The sequence below is a fragment of the Ceratotherium simum genome, chromosome X, assembly GCF_057802395.1.
Source record: "Ceratotherium simum simum isolate JZ-2026a chromosome X, ASM5780239v1, whole genome shotgun sequence".
In the NCBI taxonomy this organism is placed as follows: Eukaryota; Metazoa; Chordata; class Mammalia; order Perissodactyla; family Rhinocerotidae; genus Ceratotherium; species Ceratotherium simum.
In genome coordinates, this window is record NC_141940.1 from 114,337,587 (window position 1) to 114,360,757 (window position 23,171).

General features: G+C 39.2%; 1 protein-coding gene across 1 annotated transcript in view; it reads right to left on the minus strand.

The window, feature by feature from the left end:
• Positions 1 to 13,738: 13,738 nt before the first annotated feature.
• The window catches only part of PPEF1 (protein phosphatase with EF-hand domain 1), a 67,434-nt gene continuing 58,001 nt past the window's right edge, over positions 13,739 to 23,171 (minus strand). The window contains exons 11-14 of the mRNA XM_014791137.2: positions 22,782 to 22,888; positions 16,475 to 16,638; positions 15,269 to 15,353; positions 13,739 to 14,354 (exon numbers count right to left, since the gene is read on the minus strand). Coding sequence (XP_014646623.2) covers positions 14,146 to 14,354; positions 15,269 to 15,353; positions 16,475 to 16,638; positions 22,782 to 22,888 — 565 coding nt within the window. The 3' untranslated portion in view covers positions 13,739 to 14,145. The remainder of the gene's footprint in view (positions 14,355 to 15,268; positions 15,354 to 16,474; positions 16,639 to 22,781; positions 22,889 to 23,171) is intronic.

A 23,171-nucleotide genomic window follows, 5' to 3' on the forward strand; every position in this document is an offset into this window, starting at 1 on the left:
AAATGGGAATTTCAGGAAAACAGCGAATAAATTTTTAGTACAAGCGTGTCCTGGGTAATATTTGGGACATGCTTATACTAAAAAATTATTCCTTATGTGGAATTCAATTTTAACTGGGCGCCCGGTATTTTCTCTAACAACCCTGAAGCCCGCGCTATCAGGCTGCCTCTGCCACCATTAGTTACTCAACGAACAGAAGCCAGTTGGTGTGAATTATGCATAATGTCAGATATTGGGGGCAAACGCATCATTTTGCATTGAAATGCACTAATGCTTGCATGCTTTGTGTGTGTGGCGGGGGGGGGGGAGGCCTACTGGTTTTTGTCCAATTCTAAGGCTATTACCGTGGGCGCATCTCCACATTTGTGAAATAATCCCCTTCCAATGCAGTGGCTGCATTTGGCTCCGAGTGTTCCCACTGAAGCGGCAAAGCGGATGAGGAGGGGAAGGCGCGGGCGCACGTGAGCCGCCCCCAGCCGGCAGGCAGCCTCGGGTTTCCCTCCAGCCTCGCGCCGCAGCTTTGACTAAATCCGCTCTCTCCCTGCGTCGATCACCGCACACACCCCCGCGCGGCGCTCGCGAATCTCGACTCCAGCGTCTGCACGGAGGGGAAGCCCAAGGGGCAGCCACCCCAGTGGGCTTGAGACCAAGGACAAGCTTTGTCCGCCTGCTTGAGGAGGCTGCCCTCCTTGCTGAGGTCCCCTCAAGCGCTGTCGCCACGCGTGATGGGACAAATGGCACCTGCAGTCAACCATTTCCAGGGCCCTCCCCCACTGGGAGGGACTTCAGCCAGGGGTGGTGAGGGGTGGGGCGCGCTCAGAGGCAGCAGTGAATCGAGGCTATAATTAAATCAGACTGTGAACATATTGTTCACGGAAACCTGAGCAGATCATGAGTCATGATGGTGAAGTGAAGCACATGGCCTCAGACTTGCCATTTCTAGTTGCCTTACTTGGGGTCTGAGACTTCAGCTCAGGATCCCTGGGCCCTCTCCCCCTGCATTTGTTCTCCCTCTTTGGGAGGCAGCCTCAAGCTGGGCATGGGAAGGGTCCACCTGGGCAGCCAGGAAGGAGAGTGGGGCCTGGTGGGTACCAAGGCAGTCATCTCACCGGCACCAGGGGTGCTTAAAAAAAGTCAAATCTGGTGGGAGGGAAGAAGTTGCAATTCCAGGTTAAACTGAAGTTTCCTGATGCTTGTGCAGTTTCTGGTTAAGTCAGCTCTCAGGACAGCCCAGCCCAGTGACCACACGCAGACCCAGGCCCGGCAGCTGGACCTCTGTGTCTGTAACATAGGAGTGATGTGAGTAGTACTGACCTCCTAGGGGGCTGTGAAGATTAATGAGCTAATAGGAGCGAAGTGCCTAGAACAGCACCTGGCCCAGAGGAAATGCTCATGTGTGAGCTTTCGTCACCACCACCAGCAGACCTGCGGTGGCGTCGCTGAGCACTGAGGGAGCAGGGCGGCACTTGCTTTACAGACAGCCGCAGGCAGGAGACCGGCAGAGGCAGGAGCCACAGGCCGCAGGAGCTGCCCAGGGCCTTGCTGCATCCTGTCCAGTCATTTTTGTTGCAGGTGAGGAACCACAAGCCCCATCTCATTAGCAGCTGAGCCAGAGCAGAGGCGTCTCCTGACTCCCCATCCAGTGCTCTTGCGTGTGGCCCCTGGGGGCCTGCTGCACTGACGTTCTTGGAGAGGGGAGCAGGGTTCCCAGCATAGGAGACCTGCAGTGCAGGGAGGCGAAGAGGGACTGTCTGCCACTTTAAGCCACACCAGGCTGTGCAGGCAGGGTCCCCTCAACCACACACAACCACCCTCACCACTCACCACACATTCAGGCCACGGCAGGTCCCTACACTGTCACCTCGTTCAGATCCTCACGCCAATCCCAGGAGGCTAGCAGGGGGGGAACTGGCTCTGATTGCCGATTCCCTGGGAGCTGCTTAATGAAGAGCTATTTAATCTACTCAGACCCAACATGTAAGTGGCCTCAGGGATCCCCAACTTTTTTCCAGCAGGGATCTTTTTATTATCACCCTATGTTCCCTATGCTTTGAAAGATTTGATCTACCATGCTGCAAGTGATACGTAAATTAATGTGTTCTCCTGTAATTTATTAATTGGAGACCAACATAATGGCCAAATGAAGTTTCTGTTCAGCAGGGGATAAATGGTGTTCCCACGCTGAGGAGCTAGGATTCCTGTCAAAAGCAAAGAAATGTGACATTTTGGTTGGCCCGAGATGCCTTATTGGAGGCATGCCTTATTGGAGCTCCATGAACAGTCTCTGGAGGGCTTCATGAAGTGACAACATCCCACAGACTCCTGTACGATGACTGCCCTCCCAGAGGTCCAGGGACCCCAGGAGGGGAGCCACGGGCTCTGATCCCACCATGGCAGTCTAAGCCCCTGTAAGATAATCATTGGACAAGGACCCCAGGAGGCAGCGGTGCAGGAGAGGAAGGGACCTAATAGGTGGTGCTGGGAACAGGGCTTCCAGTCTGTGCCCAAGGCAGAGACTACCCACGCTGATGATTTGGGGCCCCCTTCCCCTGGTAGCAGCCCCAAAACCCATAGGGGCCCTCAGAATGCCACCTTCCTGGACCTCTGGACACAGAGGCCAAGGCTCTGCCCCTGCCCTAAGACGTGCAGAATCCAAGGGTGTGCCTCTCTGCTGGTAAGGACATGTTCCTAGAAGGGCAGGAGTACAGGACCCTCCTAAGGGGCCTCCTGGGGAACACACCCAACAGGCCTGCAGTTCTGGCCATTCCAGGCCCACGGAGCCATGCGACACTGAGGAGCCACACTTCCCATCTGAGTTGCTCAGCGCTGGCTCTCTAGAGACGCTCACTGATGGGCCCTGAGAGAGACTGACAGACCCTGAGCCTAAGCTCATCTGAGCATGAGCAGGTTTATTCAGTTAGACATACTTGGCTTTGCTCTAAATCCCTGGTATTGTGGAAAGATCACTTGGATTAGAGTCAAAAGGACATCAGTTTAACTTTCAATTCCATGAATTTATCTCTGCTACTTTGTCACTTAAAACTCCCATGTGAAAGACTTAAAAATAAAACAAAGCCTGTAAGTTCCATTAAAAGTCTATTTAGCTATAGTAGATATTAATAAGGCAGAAAATGGAACGAATGGCAACTTAAACTAGAAAAAAAAACACAGTTTAATAAACAAAGAATAAGATGAGTAAAGGAAAATCAAGTATATCAGTCAATTCACCAAAGTTGATTAAACTGAATTCACCCAATAAAAGACAAAGACTGTCAGATAGAGTTAAAAATAAAAATCCATGTATATGCTGCTTAGAGGAAAAACACATGCAGTGACACAGAAAGACTGAAAATAAAATGCCAAAAAGATATCAGAAAAATGCCAACAAGAAGAAAGTGGGAATAGCACTGGCAAGGAGAAAATTGGGGCTCAAAACACTAAACAGGATCAAAAAGGACACTGATAAAAATATATAAAGAACATATAATATTCATAAATAACAAATATAATATTCAATTAAGAAATATAATATTCATTAACTAACACAGGTGCCAAAATCATACGGCAAAAAAACCCAAACTATAGAAATGCAAATAGAATATAATACAGTGTTAGAGGGATACTTCAATTCACCTGTTTCAAAACTGGATATATCTAATAAGCAAAAAGTCAGTAAAAGCATATCCAGTGATTGATGCAACTAATAATTTGGGGTTACAAATACACAGCCTGAGATTCTTCAAATGGAAAATATACATTTTGTTTGTATGTCCATGAAACATTTACAGAAATAGGTCAAGTACATGGCCACAGAGAAAATCTTATTAAATCTTTAAGGAATAATAAACGAGTGAAAAATTTTAAATATGGAATATTTTAAATGTGGAAAGTAAGAAACACACTCCTAGAAACCCCTTGAAGAGGAAGTTAAAAGGAAAATTACTGCCTAGAAACTAACGAAAAGGAGAACATTTCATACTAAAACTTACAGGACACAGTGAAAGCAGGGCTTAAAGGAAAATGTATAGCCTTAAATGTTTTCATTATTTTTATAAATGTCTAAAAATGAAAGAGCTATACCAATCTTAAGAAATTAGAAAAAGAACAGCAAAATACTAAACCAACAGAAATGAGAAGAGAGAATTAGTACAGATAAGAGCTGAAACAAGTGACACAGAAAACAAATTCCCCTCCCCCAAAGAGCTCAAAGGAAAAATAAACGCAAAAGCTGGCACTTAGAAAAGACAAACACAGTCTTGCAGCCCCTGGCAAGGCAGATCGGGGAAAGAAAGCAGGAAGAAGTTCACAAGAGGAGGAATAAGAAAGGTGACAGAAGTACAGATTTAGTAGAAATTAAAAGAACCATAAGAAACAGTAACAAGTAAATTTGAACAATTTAAAGGAAATGGATGATTTCTTTGCAAAACTGAAGCCACCACAATAGACCAACAACTTAAGAAACCAATTCTCACGACGAGATTGGAAAGGAGAGCAGCGGTCTACGAGGTAAAAGGCGCCAGAACCACACAGGCCCACAGCTGAGTTTCATCTGACCTTTGTGTTCTTAGTACCTGCTTCTCTCAGACTGAACGTGTACACAAACCTGGGGCTCTTGTCAAAATGCAGATTCGGATTCAGGAGATCTGGGGCGGGGCCCAAGACTCTGCATTTCTAACAAGCTCCCAGGTGAGGCAGATGCTGTTGGTTCATGGACCTCACTTTGAGTAGCAAGGATTTAACTATTTCAGGCAGTAGGGAAAAAAGATATAATGTTCCCCAGTTCATTTTACGAAGCCAGCATAACTTAAACACCGAAATCAGACAAAGCTAATTCCAACAACAATAACACATTCTTAACCTCAATTTCATTTATAAATATAGATGCAAATTCTAACTAACATATTAGCAAATAGACTCTGGCATGAAATAAAAGAATTAGAAAGTGCTTCAATATGAAGAAACCTAGCAATATGACTCTCTATATCGATAAACTGAGAGAGAAAACCATAAGCATATTAATAGATGCTAAAAGCAGCCATTCCTAATAAAAACTTTAAATAAAATAGGAATAGATGGAAAATATGTAAACAAAACTAAGGCTATTTATTAAAAAACAAAAAATATTATTTTAAATGTCAAAACACTAAAAATATTTAATTAAAATGAAGGAGACAGGGATACCTACCAACACAATTATTATTTAACATTGTTTTAGGGCAGTAGTTCTCAACCCCAGATGCCCATTAGAATCATCTGGAAAGCTTTTCAAAAATATATACCAATTCAATTTCTGAGCCTAGGGACCTGGCACTAGAATTTTTTAAAAAGCTTCCCTGCTGATGTTAATGTACAGCCCAGGGTGAGTACCACTGCCTTAGAGGCTTCAGCAAATGCAACATGTAAAGAAAATAAAAACAGCAAGTATAATCATCGAGAAAGAAGTAGGGTTGCCAGATCAAATACAGAACACCCACTTAAATTTGATTTTCAAATGAACAATGAATAATTTTTTAGAATAAGTATGTCCCAAATATTGCATGGGACACACTTATTCTAAAAAATTATTCATTGTTTCTCTGAAATTCATATTTAACTGGGTATTCTGTATTTTTGTTTGCTGTATCTGGCAATAACAAAAGAAGAGATATAACTTAGCTCTGTTTGCTGACACTATAATTGTCTGCCTCGAAAACCCAAGAGACTCTATTAAAAAACTTTTAGAATTAATAATAATATTTGGTAAGGAGGCTGGACACCAGATACATTACAACAATAAATAGCTTTTTTTTTTTACTCTAACAATAAGTACCTAGAAATGCAAATGGGGGAAGTCTTCCATTTATAATAGTGGCAAAAAACTATAAAATATTTAGAAATAAATTTAATATGAGAGACATTATACCCATAAAAGGAAACCTATAATACCCTATTAAAAGACAGAAAACAATTTATGAACAAATGGCAAGTTATAATTGTTCTTAGATAGGAATAGTTAGTATCATAAAAAATAAAAAATTTCTCAAATGTAATATATAAATTTCATTCAATTTCAACTAGACTCTTAACAGAGGTTTTCTTGGAATTGTATAAAATTATCTTAAAGTTTATATAGAGAAGTAAATGTCTGAAAATAGCTAAGAAAACTATGAAAAGAACAATGGAGTATGTGGAGGATCAGATCCGGCCACCCCAAAGTGTCTCTTTGGCTTGATTATTTCTAACAACAAAAGACTCTGAAAGAAACTTTGACCCCCACCCCCAACTGCCTAAAAGAATTTAAGATAAAAGGCCCATCCCAGCACAGGCCATCACCATAGATAACTCTGGGTATTGGTAGACTGTGAGGGTCCTTGCTAAGCCCATTCTTGTCAAAGTTCTGTTTACCAGACATTTGCTTTTCCATCTCCATGTGAATTCCCTTCCTCCCCTTTGACGCCCCAAACCACTACCCCCAATGTCCTCCTTTGTCTTGAGCTGAAGATGCTATTTAAGGTGGCAGCCTCGGCCATTCTAGCAAGTTGCTCAGTTTTGCTGGGTCTCTCTCATGTATACATGTTATAAAGCTTTGTTTGATTTTCTCCTGTTATTCTGTCTCATGTCAATTTAATTTATAGACAAGCCAGAAGGACCTAGAGGGTAGAAGAATTGTCTTTCTCCCCTACAGAGTGGGACTTGCCTTACCAGATATCAGGGAATTCTATAAAGCCACAAAAAAATCAAATCAATATAATATTAGTATAACAATAGACAAAAATTAAGGGAAATATCTAGAAAATCTAGAATTAAATACCAGTATATTTGAGAAATTAGTATATGACAAGTGTGGTCATTCAATTCGGTGGGGAAATCATGGACTATTCAATAAATGAAGCTGGAAAAACAGGGTATCATATGGAAGAATATACGAATAAACCACATATCACAGTGTATAAAAATAAATTCCTGGATGTAAAGACTTAAATGCAAAAAATAAAAATCTTGCAAGAAAATCCAAGAGAGTAAATTTATCATCCAGAGAGATTGGAAAGACCTTCTGCAAGTCCAGAAGTTATAAAAGCAAATATGGATAAATTTACTATTTAAAATATAAAAACTTTTGTATGACAAAGGTAACGTGAACAAAGTCAATAGACAATAGATGTGGACAAAAATTTGCAAAACAAATGAGAAAGGGTTAATTTTTATACTATATAAAAATATCTTACAAATTGATAAGAAAAAGATGAATAGCCCAAAAGAAAAAGTGAGCAAAAAATATGAATATACAATCCACAGAAGAGCAAGTCCAAACCCATGAAAAGATGCTCAAATTCTCTAGTAATCAGGGAATATAAATTAAAGTACTTATGAGATAACATTTTATACCCATCAGATTCACAAAACATAGAACTATAACACCTAATGCTGGTAGAGATGAGGGAAAAGGGAATTTTCATACGTTGCTGATGGAAATGGCAGTGCCACAGATTTTTTGGAAGACAATAGAGCAGCAGCTCTTAATTTCAAAAGACAATTACTATACTAACCCTCAGTTCAACTCCTGGCAACCTATCCCGTTAGCAGGGATGGATGAGTGCCCCCAGGTAGGAACATATATTCGCTCTTTACTGCAGCTTTGCCTTAGTGGTCAAGAGCTGGAAACAAAGTCCCTCTGTTAAAAGCAGATAGCTGAGTAAAGGGTAGTCCTCCATAGCAGTGAATTATTATATAGCCATTAAAAAGAATAAATTAATGAACAAAAATGTTCATGGCAGGGACCGGCCTTATGGCGTAGTGGTTAAAATTCGGTGCACTCTGCTTCAGCGGCCCAGGTTCACGGGTTCGGATCCTGGGCGCAGACCTACACCACTCATCAGCCATGCTGTGGTGGCGACTCACATACAAAATAGAGGAAGACTGGCACAGATGTTAGCTCAGGGCTAATCTTCCTCAGCAAAAAAAAAAAAAAAAAAGTTCATGGCAGCACTGTCCTTAATAACCCTAAAGACTATCAGTAGTAGAATGGATAAATAAATTCTGGTATATTCACACAGTGAGATGTTATACAGTAACCAGAATAAACAAACTACAACCACATGCAACAACATTATGAATGTCATAAGTATAATGTTGTACAAAAGAGTATGTACTGAATGGTTCCATTTATATAAAGCACAAAACAAGCTAAAAGATCTAGCTGTTAGAAATCAGGATGATGGTTACCCTTGGGCAGGGGTAGAGGGTGGGGGAGGTAAATTGAAGGAGGCATGGGGGTTCTGGGACACTGGTGATGTTCTCTTTCCTGATCTGGGTACTGCTTACATGTGTGTGTTCATTGTGAAAATTCACCAAGCAGTACACTCATTCAAAAAAGAAAAATTAGAGCCATTATAGCCTCCAGGGATTTCAACGAGGTATTGTTGGTTGAGAAAAGCAGAATGCAGAAATTAGTATGCTGTATAAAAATGGGATTATATTATACAACAATGAAACCACCTTGATGATGTATTAGTGTGTATGTAAATATATGCATATATGAGGACATATATATAGGTCTGTATAGGTTTATATGGGACAGATAAAAATATGGAAGGCCATGGAGGCCGGCCCAGTGGCGCAGTGGTTAAGTGCATGCGCTCCGCTGCTGGCGGCCCGGGGTTTGGATCCCAGATGTGCAGCGAGGCACCGCTTGTCCGGCCATGCTGTGGCGGCGTCCCATATAAAGTGGAGGAAGATGGGCACGGATGTTAGCCCAGGGCCAGTCTTCCTCAGCAAAAAAAAAGAGGAGGATTGGCATGGATGTTAGCTCAGGGCTGATCTTCCTCACACACACACAAAAAATATGGAAGGCCATATAGTAAGTTAACACAGCTTCCCTGGGGGGGAGAAGGGATGATGAGGGCCATGCTTATGTTAGGGGAGGAAAGGTGAAATGGAAAAAAATGTGCCGCTGTTTAAAAAAATGTATAATATGGTCCAATTTATGTAAAAACAACATTAAAGAAGAAAATTATTCAGAAATAAGTTCTACCAAAGTTTAAAAACTGAGACCCAGTAAATGACATATGTTGCACAAGTCAAGCTCCACAGCGTATTATGAACATTCAGTCATTGTCCAGGTAAAAATACGAAGCCTCAAGATTATTAACAAATAGCAGTGGATACAAAAAGTCTATTTATCGGCTTCTAGCAATATGGTAGACTCAGACAACTTGAAAATCCTTTTACTATAATCACCTAGAAGTACTGGGTAAAATGTAACACAATTATTTTAAATGTACAGCTAGGCTCACAAATAATGAAAGCAGATCCCCAGGGGCCAGAAACAAAGAGGGAAGTGAAAAAGCAGAGAGGGCAGTGCTTGAGCTAAGGGGGGGCATTTGTCTCCAGCACCTAGGGGTTTGGTGTTAATTCCCACACACCAGGAGCAAAGGAGGCTTCAGGCTTTGGGAGGTAGGGAATTGGAAAGAAGAGCTCTGCATAAAGCCAAGACCCTCAAAGGACTATTCTATTTATGAAAGGATTTAAAAACAAGAGAGACCACAGGACACAGCACATTGGGTGGGAAAAAAAGAAAAGCTCTCTGAGACTTCAAAACCCCGGGACCACAATTCACACTGCTTTCACTCTACCCACATAGTTCAGAAACTCCGGACTAAAAAGTAACAGAAGAATTATTCCTCAAGCAGTGATGCTCCTGAGATACGAGGCAGAAGCAAACAAATACTTCTCTGGAGAGATGCTCCCACATCCCAGATATCAGGGGATTTTCACAGAAAAAAATACAAGCCCTGCTAATGATGAGTTCACAATAAAAAATGACAACGCCCATGAGTGAACCTGATCCAACCTGATCAAGAGTCCGCACACACGACCAACATACAATTATACCCCTGTGAACTCCAAACACGCAAGATAACCAGAAAGAGATCACAAAAGAAATACCTGTAAGATGACTAAAGACTAGAAAGGAAGCAATCAAATCCTTAGAACTAAACCGTATGAAAAGAGAGCAAGGAGAATTGAAAAAAATAAAATAGAACCAAAAAACCCCATACTGCATCTTGAAATAAATCTTTTAAAAAAGACTATAAGAATGATAGAAATTCTTTATCAAAAGACATTAGGGAAAACTAAAATAATTGAAAAAATACACCATGTTCATAGATAGGAAGACTCAATATAGTAAAGATGGCAATTCTCTCCAGATTAATCTATAAATTTGATGAAGATCCTATCAAAATCCAACAGGGGATTTCACAGAATTGACAAGCTGATCCTAAAATGTGTACAGAGGACCAAAGGATCAAAGAAATTTTGAAGAAGAATAAAGGTGGGGGAGGGGAAGGGACTCGTAATACCAGATATCAGACTATTATAAGCTGCAGTATTTCATACACGAAGTACTCGCGAGAGGACAGACCAAAAAGACAATGGATCATAACAGAGAGCCTAGAAACAGAGCTCGCTGTGTGACAGAGGTGGCATTCCAAATTAATGGGAAAATAAACGGAGCCTCCACATCACACTCCCAAAGCATGTCCAGTGGATGAAAGAGCCAAATGCTGTTGAAAAGCAAAACTTTTGGAGAAGACAGTTCTCGTTACTTGTGTTAATGTTCTATATAATTGCTGCGAGCACTGAATTTGCCAACACTGAAGGATTGCTCCTGGGAAATACAGAGTTAGGTCCCCGAGAGCCTCTGGTCACAACATTTTCACCAAACGATCAATCACATAACATTTTTTGATGTGTGTTTCTGTTTAAAGACACCTCATTTAGTATATATTGCTGATTCATTAACCCTGAACTCTCAGCCAGCAGCACTCCGTAACTCATATCTGAAGGAAGCTTATCTGACACGTGTATTTTCTCCATAAGGCACCTCACAGCCTTCTTGCACTGAGGAACACTAGAAAGCACTCCAGCACTATGTTTGGAGGCCATTTTAAACAGCAAAATCACCCACAAAAAGCAGAAAAATACAAAAACCGTGGCACTAATTAAACCGCGAGAAGGACACTTGTTTACAGTAGGATAGCTGGAACAAGAAGGCAGAGCAGTGGCGTGTTTGACCTCAGCTGGGAACACGTGCCAATCAAAATTTGCACTACTTTGCACATGGCCGCCATAAATATTGATTTTGGGTCACCAATAAATTCTAGCCAGTAGGTGAATTTGCAAATACACAATCTGCGAATAATAAGGATCGACTGTATCTTTTTGATATTTCCAGGGTTGGAAAGGATATTTTTGTTTTTAGACATGCAAAAAGCACAAATTATAAAGGAAAAGACTGACAAACTGGATAAATTGAAATTTAAAACTTCTGCTTGAAAATATATGTCACAAAGAAAGTGAAAATCAAGTCACAGACTGGGAGAAGATATCTGCTTCCCAAAGAACAGAGGATTGTATCAAGAAGAGTTTTAGAGTTCCTAGAAATCCATACGAAAAAGACAAATGGCTATTAGAAAAATAAGCAAAGGATAAGAATAAGCATTTTCTTAGGAGAAAACAGACTGGCCAACAAACTAATAAATGTAAAATTGAAGCGTGATTAAGCACAACTCGTGTCAGGCAGAAGTTTTACAACATTAAATGACAATCTAGTAAAATCAAAATATTTTTAGGTAAAACTTCCAACAAAGGCATATAATTAATTCCAGAGATTAGAAGCCCAAGGGAGAAAACGTGAGTTCCAGAAAGAACCCTGAGAATAAATAACCAAAAGATATTCAGGAAACAACAAAAAAAGACTCCTCCAGTAGAGACTGGACATTTCTTAAAACCACTATCCCAGGATCATCAGTGGATTTTCATGTCAGATAATGGGATGGAAGCTCTGTACACGTCAGGTCGTACACATTCAGTGCACTTAATCTTTAAGATTCCGTTCTTCTGGAACCACTCTCAGTACCAAATTCTGTATCAGTCAGGGTTCAACCAGAGGCCAAACCAGTAGGAGATATATATATATGTGTGTGTGTGTGCGTATGTGTGCGTGTACATAAAAGCAGTAGGAGAAGTGGCTTATGCAAATGTGGGAGTAAGGCTGTAGATGCTGGAGCTCAAAGTCCACAGGGCAGGCAGTCAGCAGGGGAAGATCAGGAGCAGGCGCAAACCCACGAGCAAAGTTGGCATCCCACAAGAACAGACTGAAGCCTGAGTCCATTCTCATCGGGTCTGGCCTTGGTGATGAGGTCATCCTGAAGAAGCCAGGGCCCTTTATCACAGAGCTAAACATACACACCTGGCCCAGGAATCGCATCATGGAGCGAAACACACACACCTGGCCCAGGAATTAGAGACGCTGACAGAGGATCCAGGGGAATGTAGAGCAATTGCAGGCCTAGCTGCCTCTTCACACCAACAAGGTGAATCAGCAGCTCAGCAACAGCATGTGGGAGCTACACAATGGCTACGGCTTCTCCTTGCCTTCCAAATCTCTGAAGAATCTCCCTTGCGGCCTCCCTTAACTAGAAACATACAACAAAGGGAATTCTGAGAAATGTAGTTCAGCCTAGCCAAAATGACACATTACAAAGCCATCACATTCTTTGATGGTTATATGTCTCTTCAGACCCTCCTTTTGTTCTTGAGTTAGATTTAGTAAATTATATTTTTCCCTAGGAAATAATCCATTCACCTATTTTTTTAAACTATAGGCATAAATTTATTCACAGTATTCTTGTGAACTATTTTTAGCAATTTCTGGTAGAGCTACAGTTATATTTCTTTTTCACTCATTAATATGGTTATCTTCTTATATTGTTTCTAATTTAATTGCATTATGATCAGAGAATGTAGTATCTTTGATTGCTTGGTATTTGAGATATGTTTCCTTGTCTAATACATGATCAATTTTTATAAATGTTCCGTGTGTGTTTGAAAATAATGTGTATTCTCTAAAATTGATTGCAGAGTGTACACACACACACACACACACACACACACACACACACGATCAGGTGAATTGGGTTGTCTGATCTTCTGTACACTAATTTTTATTTATATGATCAATTTCTGACAGAGGTATATTAAAAACTCCCTATATTAATTTCTCCTAGTAATGTCAATTTTTGCATTATAAATTTTAAAGCTCTGTTATTAGAAGCATGTAAGTTTATAATTCTTATATCTTCCTGGTGAATTGTTCCTTTTAGCTTTCAGTAATGACATTTTTTATCCCTAATGATATTGTCTTAAAGTCTATCCCATCTGATGTGAATATTGCTATGGTTTTAATTATGCTCTTTTTTCCCTGCCCTCTAGGGCTTTCTTTTACTTTCTTTCCAGCTCAGCTGTGCATTTAAAAAAGATATTTGTTATATTTCATGCATTATTTCTGGTGTGTAGCAGGCAGGTTTGCAGGATATCTAACCTGGCATATTGATAGATCTTGAAGTTCTCAAACTCAGGAAAAAATGAAACATACTGGCCCTTAAACAGAAATCTCTTATTATGTTTGATATGCAATCAGAATAGCAGAATAAACTGCACAATGTATGCATAACCAAGGCCCCATCTTACCAATGAAGGTGTCAAACCATATTAATTGTAGGGCTCAATCTGAATGTATTCACTTTGTATCTCCAACAGACAAAAAAAAAAATGCTTTTTCAAACAATACACTTCCACAGCTTCCCCAAGAATCTGATATGGCCCCCATCCCTGAAGGGTGGTTCCCCACAATTGAGAATCACTGGCTTATGGTATCCCCAAAGAAGATTACAGATGGAAATGTTTTGAAGCCGGAAATATTTTATTCCATTAATAGTTCGGTATTCCTCCTGTCATCCCTCAGCCACTCACAGATGTTGTACTTTTCTCTGGTGTTCTGTGGGTTCCTTTCAATATATTTCCAAACTGCTCTGGTCTCCTGTTTAGGTAGCATCCAAGAGACCAACATTAGACTCAAACCCAGTTTCTACCTGGCAGTGTGTGGGTTCTAACACCGGAGCCAAATCCTATCGGCTGACATTTAACCTAGTCTTCCCAATAACAGCTTACTAGGGACTTCCAATACCCACACTATACATATGCTCGTGACGTGGATTGGGGTCTACTTTTCTCTACTACTGACTGAATTTCAAAGGTCCTGGAAAAGATTGTGTCAGTGATTTGGGTCCAACTGTTCACAAGGAGGGAAAGCCCTAATTCTTGTTAAGCAAGCTGAGTGTCTGATTCGTGCAACCTATCAAATTTATGCACTACATGGAAAGCATTTAAAAACTCATTAAAGTCAATGCTTCCATCTTTGTTCAAGTCCATTCTTTCGGCGAGCTCATCAACTTGAGAATCATCAATATGAACACTGTAGTGACTATTGAAAAGTTTCCACATGGTATGAAATTCTTCCATGGAGATCAGGCCTAAAAGAATAGAGAAGAAGGCTGTGAGTGTTCATTTAAAACCCACCTAAGGTAGGAGTGGGGAAGCCATACTTGTTGAGTAGTCCCAATTAGAAGCTCACTAACATGCCTGACCATCAAGACACTGGAGGAAATGGAAAAGTAAGACTGTAAATATAGGAAACAATATGTCACTTTCGACTACCAAGTGATCCTGAGATTATTCTAAAGCTGGAATGAGTAGACAGTGAAGGAATGGGGGGAGGCTGTGGACTGTGGGACTATATGTGGTATAGAAATTACAAGATCTAAAGTCTAAGGGAGAGGAGCATGGATGGAGGGCAGAGAGGAGAGTGACATCAAAGCAGAGGGAGAATATACCCTAGGACTCGATAAGAGGATTGCAAACAATGGCTCTGCCATTTTTTATAGGCAATAATTTACTTTTGTGTTTTGATTATTGTGTTTTTGGTGTTCAATGGTCTCTGCAGTTGGGGATTATCTGATGATTTTTTTAAAGTTCGAAAATAAGTAATTGTGCATCAAAGCTAAGCAGAAAATGAGCTTTCACACCCCTCAGTCCCAAAAACAGAATCAGAACTCTAGGAACGATTTGTATTGCCAAGAGGAACTACGATGTTTACATGGACAGTGAATTGTCTTTTCATCTGTGCTGGTGATTTATAAAAGGAGCTATTCTTGTCTCACTAATGGATACATAGGCCTATATAGGACCATATGGTCTTGAAGACAGAGTGTATGGCCAAACTAAAATAACAATAATATTAAATATGAGTTTATTCCCCCCACACATACACCCCGAGTTAAATCAAGTTTGGATGAAGAATGCAGTAGATGAAAAACGAGTTCTGGTTTCAGAGAAGCAGACTAGTCTTCGCTTTCTACTGCTACTGAATTAATCAAAGTTCATTTACCTGAGTGATCAGAGTCAATGATATTAAAGATGATTTGCAGGTCAGTTCGGTATCTGTACAGAGTTTCAATTAGAGTAGACTGAACCTAAAATAAAGATTTTCTAAGTGTTAAAATATATGAAATTAATAACACATCAATTTTAGTAAACGTAACAAACACAAAGCATCATCACCAATTCAGAGTATGTGATTTAGATAGAAACTTGAGAAGGCAGGCTTTTTGCTTTAATCAGATAAAAGCCCATGCTCTGGTGTTCTGAAGCATCTGAAGGCTGTGTTCCTCAGGGACAGGGCCAAAGCGAACCAGGAAACAGTAAATAATAGGCAGCATTTACTGAGAACATCTGTGTGCCAGGCTCTGCCCTGAGAGCTTTCTGTTGATTATTTCATTCAGTCCTCAACAACAGCCCCAAGGAACAGAACTATTATTATGTCCATTTTACAGATTAGAAAACAGAGAGGTAAAGTAAGTTTCCCAAGGTTCACACAGCTGGTAAGTGGGATTTGAGTCTCGGCTGCCTGAAGCCAAGGCCTACGAGCTTATTCACCATGTAAACTGCCTCCTAAGTGAAGCCAAAAGCCTCCTTCGGGTGGATATTTTAGTCTTCCTCCTGCACTTTTACTTCCCTTCCCTTGCTCTTAGCTTCTCATCTCCCCTGCGAATAGTCACCCCAGTCCTAGTTCCCATCGGCTCACTTTCAGCCCAATATTACATCTAACTGCTGATGAGTTGTTAACTAATAAGTACTGGGGGTCTGACACTTCTCCCTGGGGTATTCCCATTTTAATAAAGGATTCTAAATTTTAAAAATCTTTAAGGTATAAAGATGTCATGTCAGTAAGTCTATACACTCACAGTTTAATAGGGAATGTGTTGAGTATTTTAAGGGGTGTGTTATATGAAAGAATGGATGTCACATCTGCCCTTCTGCTGGACGGCACTTAAGACAAGAATCACATATTTGACATGGATTTGCTTGCATAAGCTTTTTCTTCTGTTTTCTTTTTGCCTATTCTTAGAACGCACAAATTTTCTGAACAGATCACAATGTACCTGGGAGAGCCCCTTAGGCCTTTCCTAAGACTGCCACTCCCATCCTTGAAATAATTTCACTCCCAACTTTTCAAAGGACTAAGCCACTCTTACAGGTTGTCCAAAAGGGTGTTGCCCTCCAGCCAGGTTTCAGCTGGGGCTGTTGTACTTGCCTCTTTCACAGGTTTTTTAATGTGGATATCCTGGAAGCTGGACATGTAGTCAATATTTCCATCTTTGTCTGTGGTTACCAGATGCGAACTCAGGGATCTCCACGGTAAGTTCAGCCCCAAGATATTCTCCATGGAAAAAGCCCACTGGCCCATAGAAAGTTTTCCTAACAACAACAAGAAAAAAGCCCATATAATTGGTTGATAATTTGATAAAGAAATGCGACCTCCTCCGTGGAGCCAGTGGGCAGCCTGGGGTTTTGAGGCCTGGGTGCCTCCAGCTCCCTTTTATGATTTGTCCTACCAGACCCCCCGGCTCTGAGGGAGGAACGACTCTTCAGTGTTTCACAGATCTTTCCCTTACTGTTAGGTGTAAGCAATCAGACTTTGGGTGTTAGATTTTTTTTTCCTTTTTCTGATTAACAAAGTAAGGTATGCTTATAATGGAAGATTTGAAAACACAAAAGGATATAAAAGAGAAAAGATTACTTTTACTTTTAGCATTTTGGCATATTATTCATGTCTCATTTCCCAGGTAATATCCTTTCATCCCTTAGTATTATATGTAGTTTTTCAAAATATAAATTTTTTTCTGATTATTAAAGATATGCTCATTTGAAATGATTTTGAATTAACAGAAAATAATGTTATTACTTCTAGTGTTTTTCTATGTATATAAACAAATGTATATATGTTTTCTCTTTCTTAGAGCCAAATACACATTGTACTCACTGTTTTGTATACGTGTATTACATATGGCAACACACACACACAAAAAACATATTTATTCTAACCTGATTTTTTACTTACAATAAGTCATGGACATCCATCTCTGTTTAATAAACATAGATCTACATCATCATTTTAATGGCTATGAAACTATTCCATTATCTCCTTAGGATCATTCATAGAAGTGAAATTGCTAGATCAAAGGGTATGCACATTTTTTAAGCTTTTAATATATATTGCCAAACTGTTTTCAAGAAAGAGTACCATTTATAATCCTACAAGACCATTCCCCACACTTAGCCCCTAAGGACAATTTTTTTTTTTTATTGAAGTTTAACACACACAGAAAAGTTCACAAAACAAACACAGAACTCAGTGAATTATGACAAAGGGAATTCTTATGTAACCACCACCAAGGACAAGAAGTAGAACAATGCCAATATCCAAAAGGCCCCCTTGTGGCCCCTCACAATTACTATCACTTCCTACTTTCCCATGGAGAGCCACTATCTTGATTTCTAACACTATAATTTACTTTTTGCGCTTTTTGATCTATATGTAAAAGGAATCATAAAATATATATTTTGGGGGAAGTCTAGCTTCTTTTGCTCAACACTAAGTTCATGAGATTCAGCTGTGTTGTTCCATTAGTTGTAGTGCCTTCATTTTCATTGATGTATAGTATTCTATGGTATGAATATTCACAATTTACATTTCCATTCTACTGTTGGTGGACAATGGGTTATTTCCATTTTGGGGCTATTACAAACAGTGCTGCTAAGAATGTTTCTCTACATGCTCCCTTGGTGCATTGAACCTATGGCTCAATTTGAAGAGAATTTGTATCTTGACAACTTTGGCCCTTGAACACAATAATATCCACCCATTTATTTCAGTCCTTTATAATTTCTCTTAATAGTATTTTAGAAATCTCATATATCAATCATTAGATTTCTTCCTCAGTACTTGATTATCTATTGTGAAGGGTATCTTTTAAGATTTTCATTATCTAAAAGTTAATTGCTGGCTATCCCAGTTATCAATTTATTCCCACTCAGCTCCAAATCTACCCTACTTTGCCCTGTTTGGTGATACTGGAGCTGAACACTGTAAATATTTCTCCTTTGGCAGCTGGTATAACATTAGGCTTTGTCAGAGGAGGGTACACGAAGAACGCTCTAAGATAGCAGAAGAAATGGTTCTGGTATGCTTTGCTTCTTGCTTCTACAGCATAGCATGGTTGCCAGAGGTGTGTGGGAAATGCAGTGGCACCCACTCTCTAGTCAATTTCACAGACACCACAGCAGGTGGCTGCTTCCTTGCCAGCTGTGTGTGGGAGACACCTCTGTGAACTTCTGCCCCATCCAGTGGGCCACGGTCACACCCTCACTAATGAGGTCTGAATCTTAGCCTTGGCTGAGAGTAGGGGACTCTCCTAGGTTTGTTCCTTCCTTGGGTACTCTGTCTCAGCCTTAGAGATAGTAGCTGCTCCCTACACTTCTATCCCTGTATTCTTTAGAGTTCTCTTTCATCCCTTTTAGTAATTAATTACCTTTTACTAGTTAACAATTCTTTATATTAAATTTCCCTATTCAAATTATTGATGTGGTTTCTGTCTCCTGAATAGACTCTGACTAATATACTAGTGTATGGAAATGCAATCAATTTCTGTATATTGACCTTGTGTTACACAACTTGCTAAATTCACTTATTAATTCTAACAGTTTTTCTATGGATTTATTTGGGTTTTCTATATTCTCAATCATGTTGTCTACACATAGTGACATATCATTTCTTCCTTTCTAATTCTTATCATTTTATTTAACTTGCCTCATTGCACTTCCTAGCATCCATAGTACAATGTTGAACAGAGTCTTGAGAATGCGCATCTGTATTAGTTTCCTATTGCTGCTCAGACTTAGTGGCTTAAAATAACACAAATTTATTCTCTTACAGTTCTGGAGGTTAGAAGTCCAAAATCAGTTTCACTGGGCCAAAGTTAAAGTGTTGGCAGGGCTGGTTCCTTCTGGAGGCTCTGAAGGAAGGATCTGTTTCCTTGCCTTTCTCAGCCTCTAAAGGCTACCTATATTCCCTGGCTTGAGGCACCTTGCCCCATTTACAAAGTGCATCATTTCAGTATCTGCTTCCATCATCACTTCACCTTCTCCTCTCTCATTCCTCCTATGTTCCTTTTATAAAGATCATGGTGATTACATCGGACCACCTAGATAATGCAGGATAGTCTCCCCAGGTCAAGATCCTTAATTTAATCACACCTGCAATGTTCCTTTTCCCATGTATGGTAACATGCACAGATTCTGGGAATTAGGATGTGGACATATTGGGAGGAGAGGCATTATTCAGCCTACCACAGCATCCTTCCCTCATTTCAAATCTTAAAAGGAAAAGTTTCAACATTTCTCCATTAAGTATACTATTTTCTATAGGCTTTGGTAGATATCTTTTATGAGATTAAGGAAGTTTGCTTCTATTTTTAGTTTTCTAAATGTTTTTTAAAAACCATGAAATCACAGGAAATAGATCCAACAATTTTTTCTTATTTCGAAAAAATTACATGATTTCTTTAATTTTGTTAAAATGGTGAATTACACTGATTGATTTTTGAATGTTAAAACAACCTAGAATTCTCAGCATTCCTAGAATAAACTGAACTTGGTTGTGATACATTAACTTTTTGCTAATAATTCATCTAGGCCTTTTTTCATCTAAATTTATGAGTGAAATTAGCCTTTAATTTTCCTTTTCCATAATGTTCTTGTTAGGTTTGGGTATCAAGGTTATGCTGATCTCCTAAAATGATCTTGGAAGTGCTCTCCCGATTTCTATGCTCCGGAAGAGTTTGTGTAAGACTGGTTTTATTTCTTTCTTAAATGTATATTGTAATCGCTAATGAAGCTCTCTGAGCTCAGAGCTTTCTTTGTGGAAAGTTTCAAAATTTCAGATCCAATTTCTTCAATAGTTATAGGATTGTTCAGATTTTCTATTTCTTTTTGTGTCAGTTTTGTAAGAGTGTGTGTGTGTGTATACATATATATTTTAGGAATTTGTCCATTTAATCTAAAGTTTCAATTCATTAGCATAACAGTTTCCACAATAATACACCTTATGAGGTTTTTTTTTTTTTTGAGGAAGATTGGCCCTGTGCTAACATCTGTTGCCAATCTTCCTCTTTTTCTTTATTTCTCCCGAAAGCCCCAGTACATAGTTGTATACCACAGTTGTAGAGTTGTAGCTCTTCTATGTGGGACGCCGCCTCAGCATGACTTGATGAGTGGTGAGTAGGTCCATACCAGGATCTGAACCAGTGAACCCCAGGCCACAGAAGTGGAACGTGTGAACTTAACTGCTACGCCACCAGGCCAGCCCCCCTTATGAGCTTTTTAATATCTGTAAAGTCTGTAGTAATGTCCCCCATTTCAATTCTGGCATTGGTTATTTGTTTCTCTCTCTCCCTCTCTCCTTACCAGGGTTTTATCAACTTTACCAGTTTCTTCAAAGAACCATTTTCTTTTTTCTTTCTTGATCATAGTTTCATCTTTTAAAATACATGCATTTAGGGTTATCAATGCCTCTCTAATTTGCATCCCATAAATTTTGATATGTTGCATTTTCATTATCATTCAGGTTCAGCATTCTAATTTCCACTGTGATTTCTTCTTTGATCCAAGGGTTGTTTAGAAGTGCATTTCTCATTTCCAAGCCCAAGGGTATTTTTTGGCTACCTTATGTATTGAGTTGTAGCTCAATTCACTATGTCAGAGAGTTTATTCTGTATGTTTCCAATGCAAAATTTGTTGAAATTTGTTTTATGTTCCAGTTTACAGTCAATTTTTGTAAATGTTCCATTTGTGCTTGACAAGAATGTGTATTCTGCAATGTTGGGTGCAGCATTCTATGTATGTCTTTTAGGGAAAGTTTGCTAATCTTTTTGTCTGTTTACTCTTTCAGTTCCTGAGAGAGGAGTATTAAAATCTCCCACTATGATGGTAGATTTTTATACTCCTACTTGTTCTGTCCATTTTTGTTTTACATATTTTGGAGGCTATATTAATAGGTGCATACACATTTATAATGGATTCAATTGGCAAACTGAATATTTTATCATTATGAAGTATCCCTTTTTATTTCTAGTAATGTATATTTCCTTCAAGTCTACTTTGTCTGATATTAACAGAGCTGTTCTGATTTTGCTTTTGTTAGTGTTTTCATGTTATGTCTTTTCTACATTTTATTTTCAATGTTTTGTATATATGATTCCACTGTCTACTGGCTTCTGTTGCAATTGTTGAGAAGTCTGGTATCAGTGTAATTGTTGTCTCTTTGTAGCAATGTGTGTTTCCTCTCTGCTTGCTTTTAAGATGCTCTCTTTGCTGTCGGTGCTGTGTAGTTTTACCACCAGTGTGTGTAGGTGTGGATTTAATTTTATTTATCCTGTTGGAGAATCATTGTTCCTCTTTACCTGTGAATTTGAGTCTTTCATCAGTTCTGGAAAAGTCTCAGCGCCATTATCATGTCAAATATATCCTCTCTTACATTCTCTCCTCTTGAGACTCTGATTAGATGTATGTTAAACCTCATTTTACTGTTTATAACTCTTAATCTTTCTAATTCTTTCTTAAGCAGTGTCTAATTTTCTGCTTAACCCACCCATCATGTTTTTTTTAAACAAGTATATCTTTATATCTATTTGATTCTTCTTCAAATCATTTTCAAATGCATTCCATCTTTTATTTCTTTAAACATTTCTTAGTTATTTTTTATTTGGTATTTGATAACTCCAATATCTGATGTCTTTGGGGAACAAAATCTGTTGTTTGTTGTTTCTACTGTTACTCATGATAGCTTGTCTCCTTGTTTGTTTAGTGATCTTTGGTTGTGAGCTCACGGTTGATCTTAATCTCCGGATATACTAGTGGCCAAAATTAGGGATGCTTCCCATGAAGATAAATTTGCATTTGCTTGCTAGGAGTCAGAGGGCACTACAGATGCAGGACTACTTTAGCCATTTTGAAGGGCCAGGCTTAATGTGGAAGTCTCAAATTCAGCTTATCCATCTTTCTACTATCTTATGGGTTAGTCTCAGGATTGATTGCTACACTGATGTTAGCATTTGGCCCCAGGAAAATACAGCCTTTTGTGTTTGCTTTCTGCTCCATGCTCCCACATGTGGTTTCAAAAGACCTTTCATGGGGAGAGGAGATGCAGCCTAGAGATTTATCTTACTGTGAGGCTGGTAAATGCTTTAAAATTCTGTATCTTCTAGAATCTAGCTGTTTCTTAACAGGAGGGCCTTCCAGGGTGTCTAGTCTGACATACTACCAGAATAGAAATCTAAATCAGGGTTGTTGTTGTTTCTTTTTTTTAAGTCAAAAGAAGCTTACTGAAAAGGAGGAATATGCCTTTTTCCAAGCATATGATGGATTATATTTTATTTTTATCTCTATCATTCCTCACTAGTAAAAATAGAGAACTGAAATCTTAAGGAAGCAAAGAAAATGAAAACTGATCTGTATGTAACCTGGTATGTTAAGAAATGGTAAGCATTACATAATTTTATTACCTGATTTATTGCGGTCTTGAAGTTGGAAAGCACGAATGAGGTCAGTTTTTCGTGAAATCATTCTCTCTTTTAATATCCTGATGGCACTACTTTCAATAATATTCACCCTATGTTAACAAAACAATTATTAGGTAAAAGTTACATAAATCATCCTGTTCTGTTTCATTTTAATGTGCTATGTTACCACTTACCAGTTTCTACTTTAGATGAATTGTCTAAGTTCACACATACCATGTTACTAGGTGGTGAATGTGTGTATATGTATGTAAGTGTGTGCATGTTTTGTGAAATTTTAAAAGGATTACCACTGGTGTTTTCTTTTTGATTTCAAAGATTCATGTGAACAATTAATGTCTGAGAATATACAAGACAATTTTGAAGAAGGAAAAT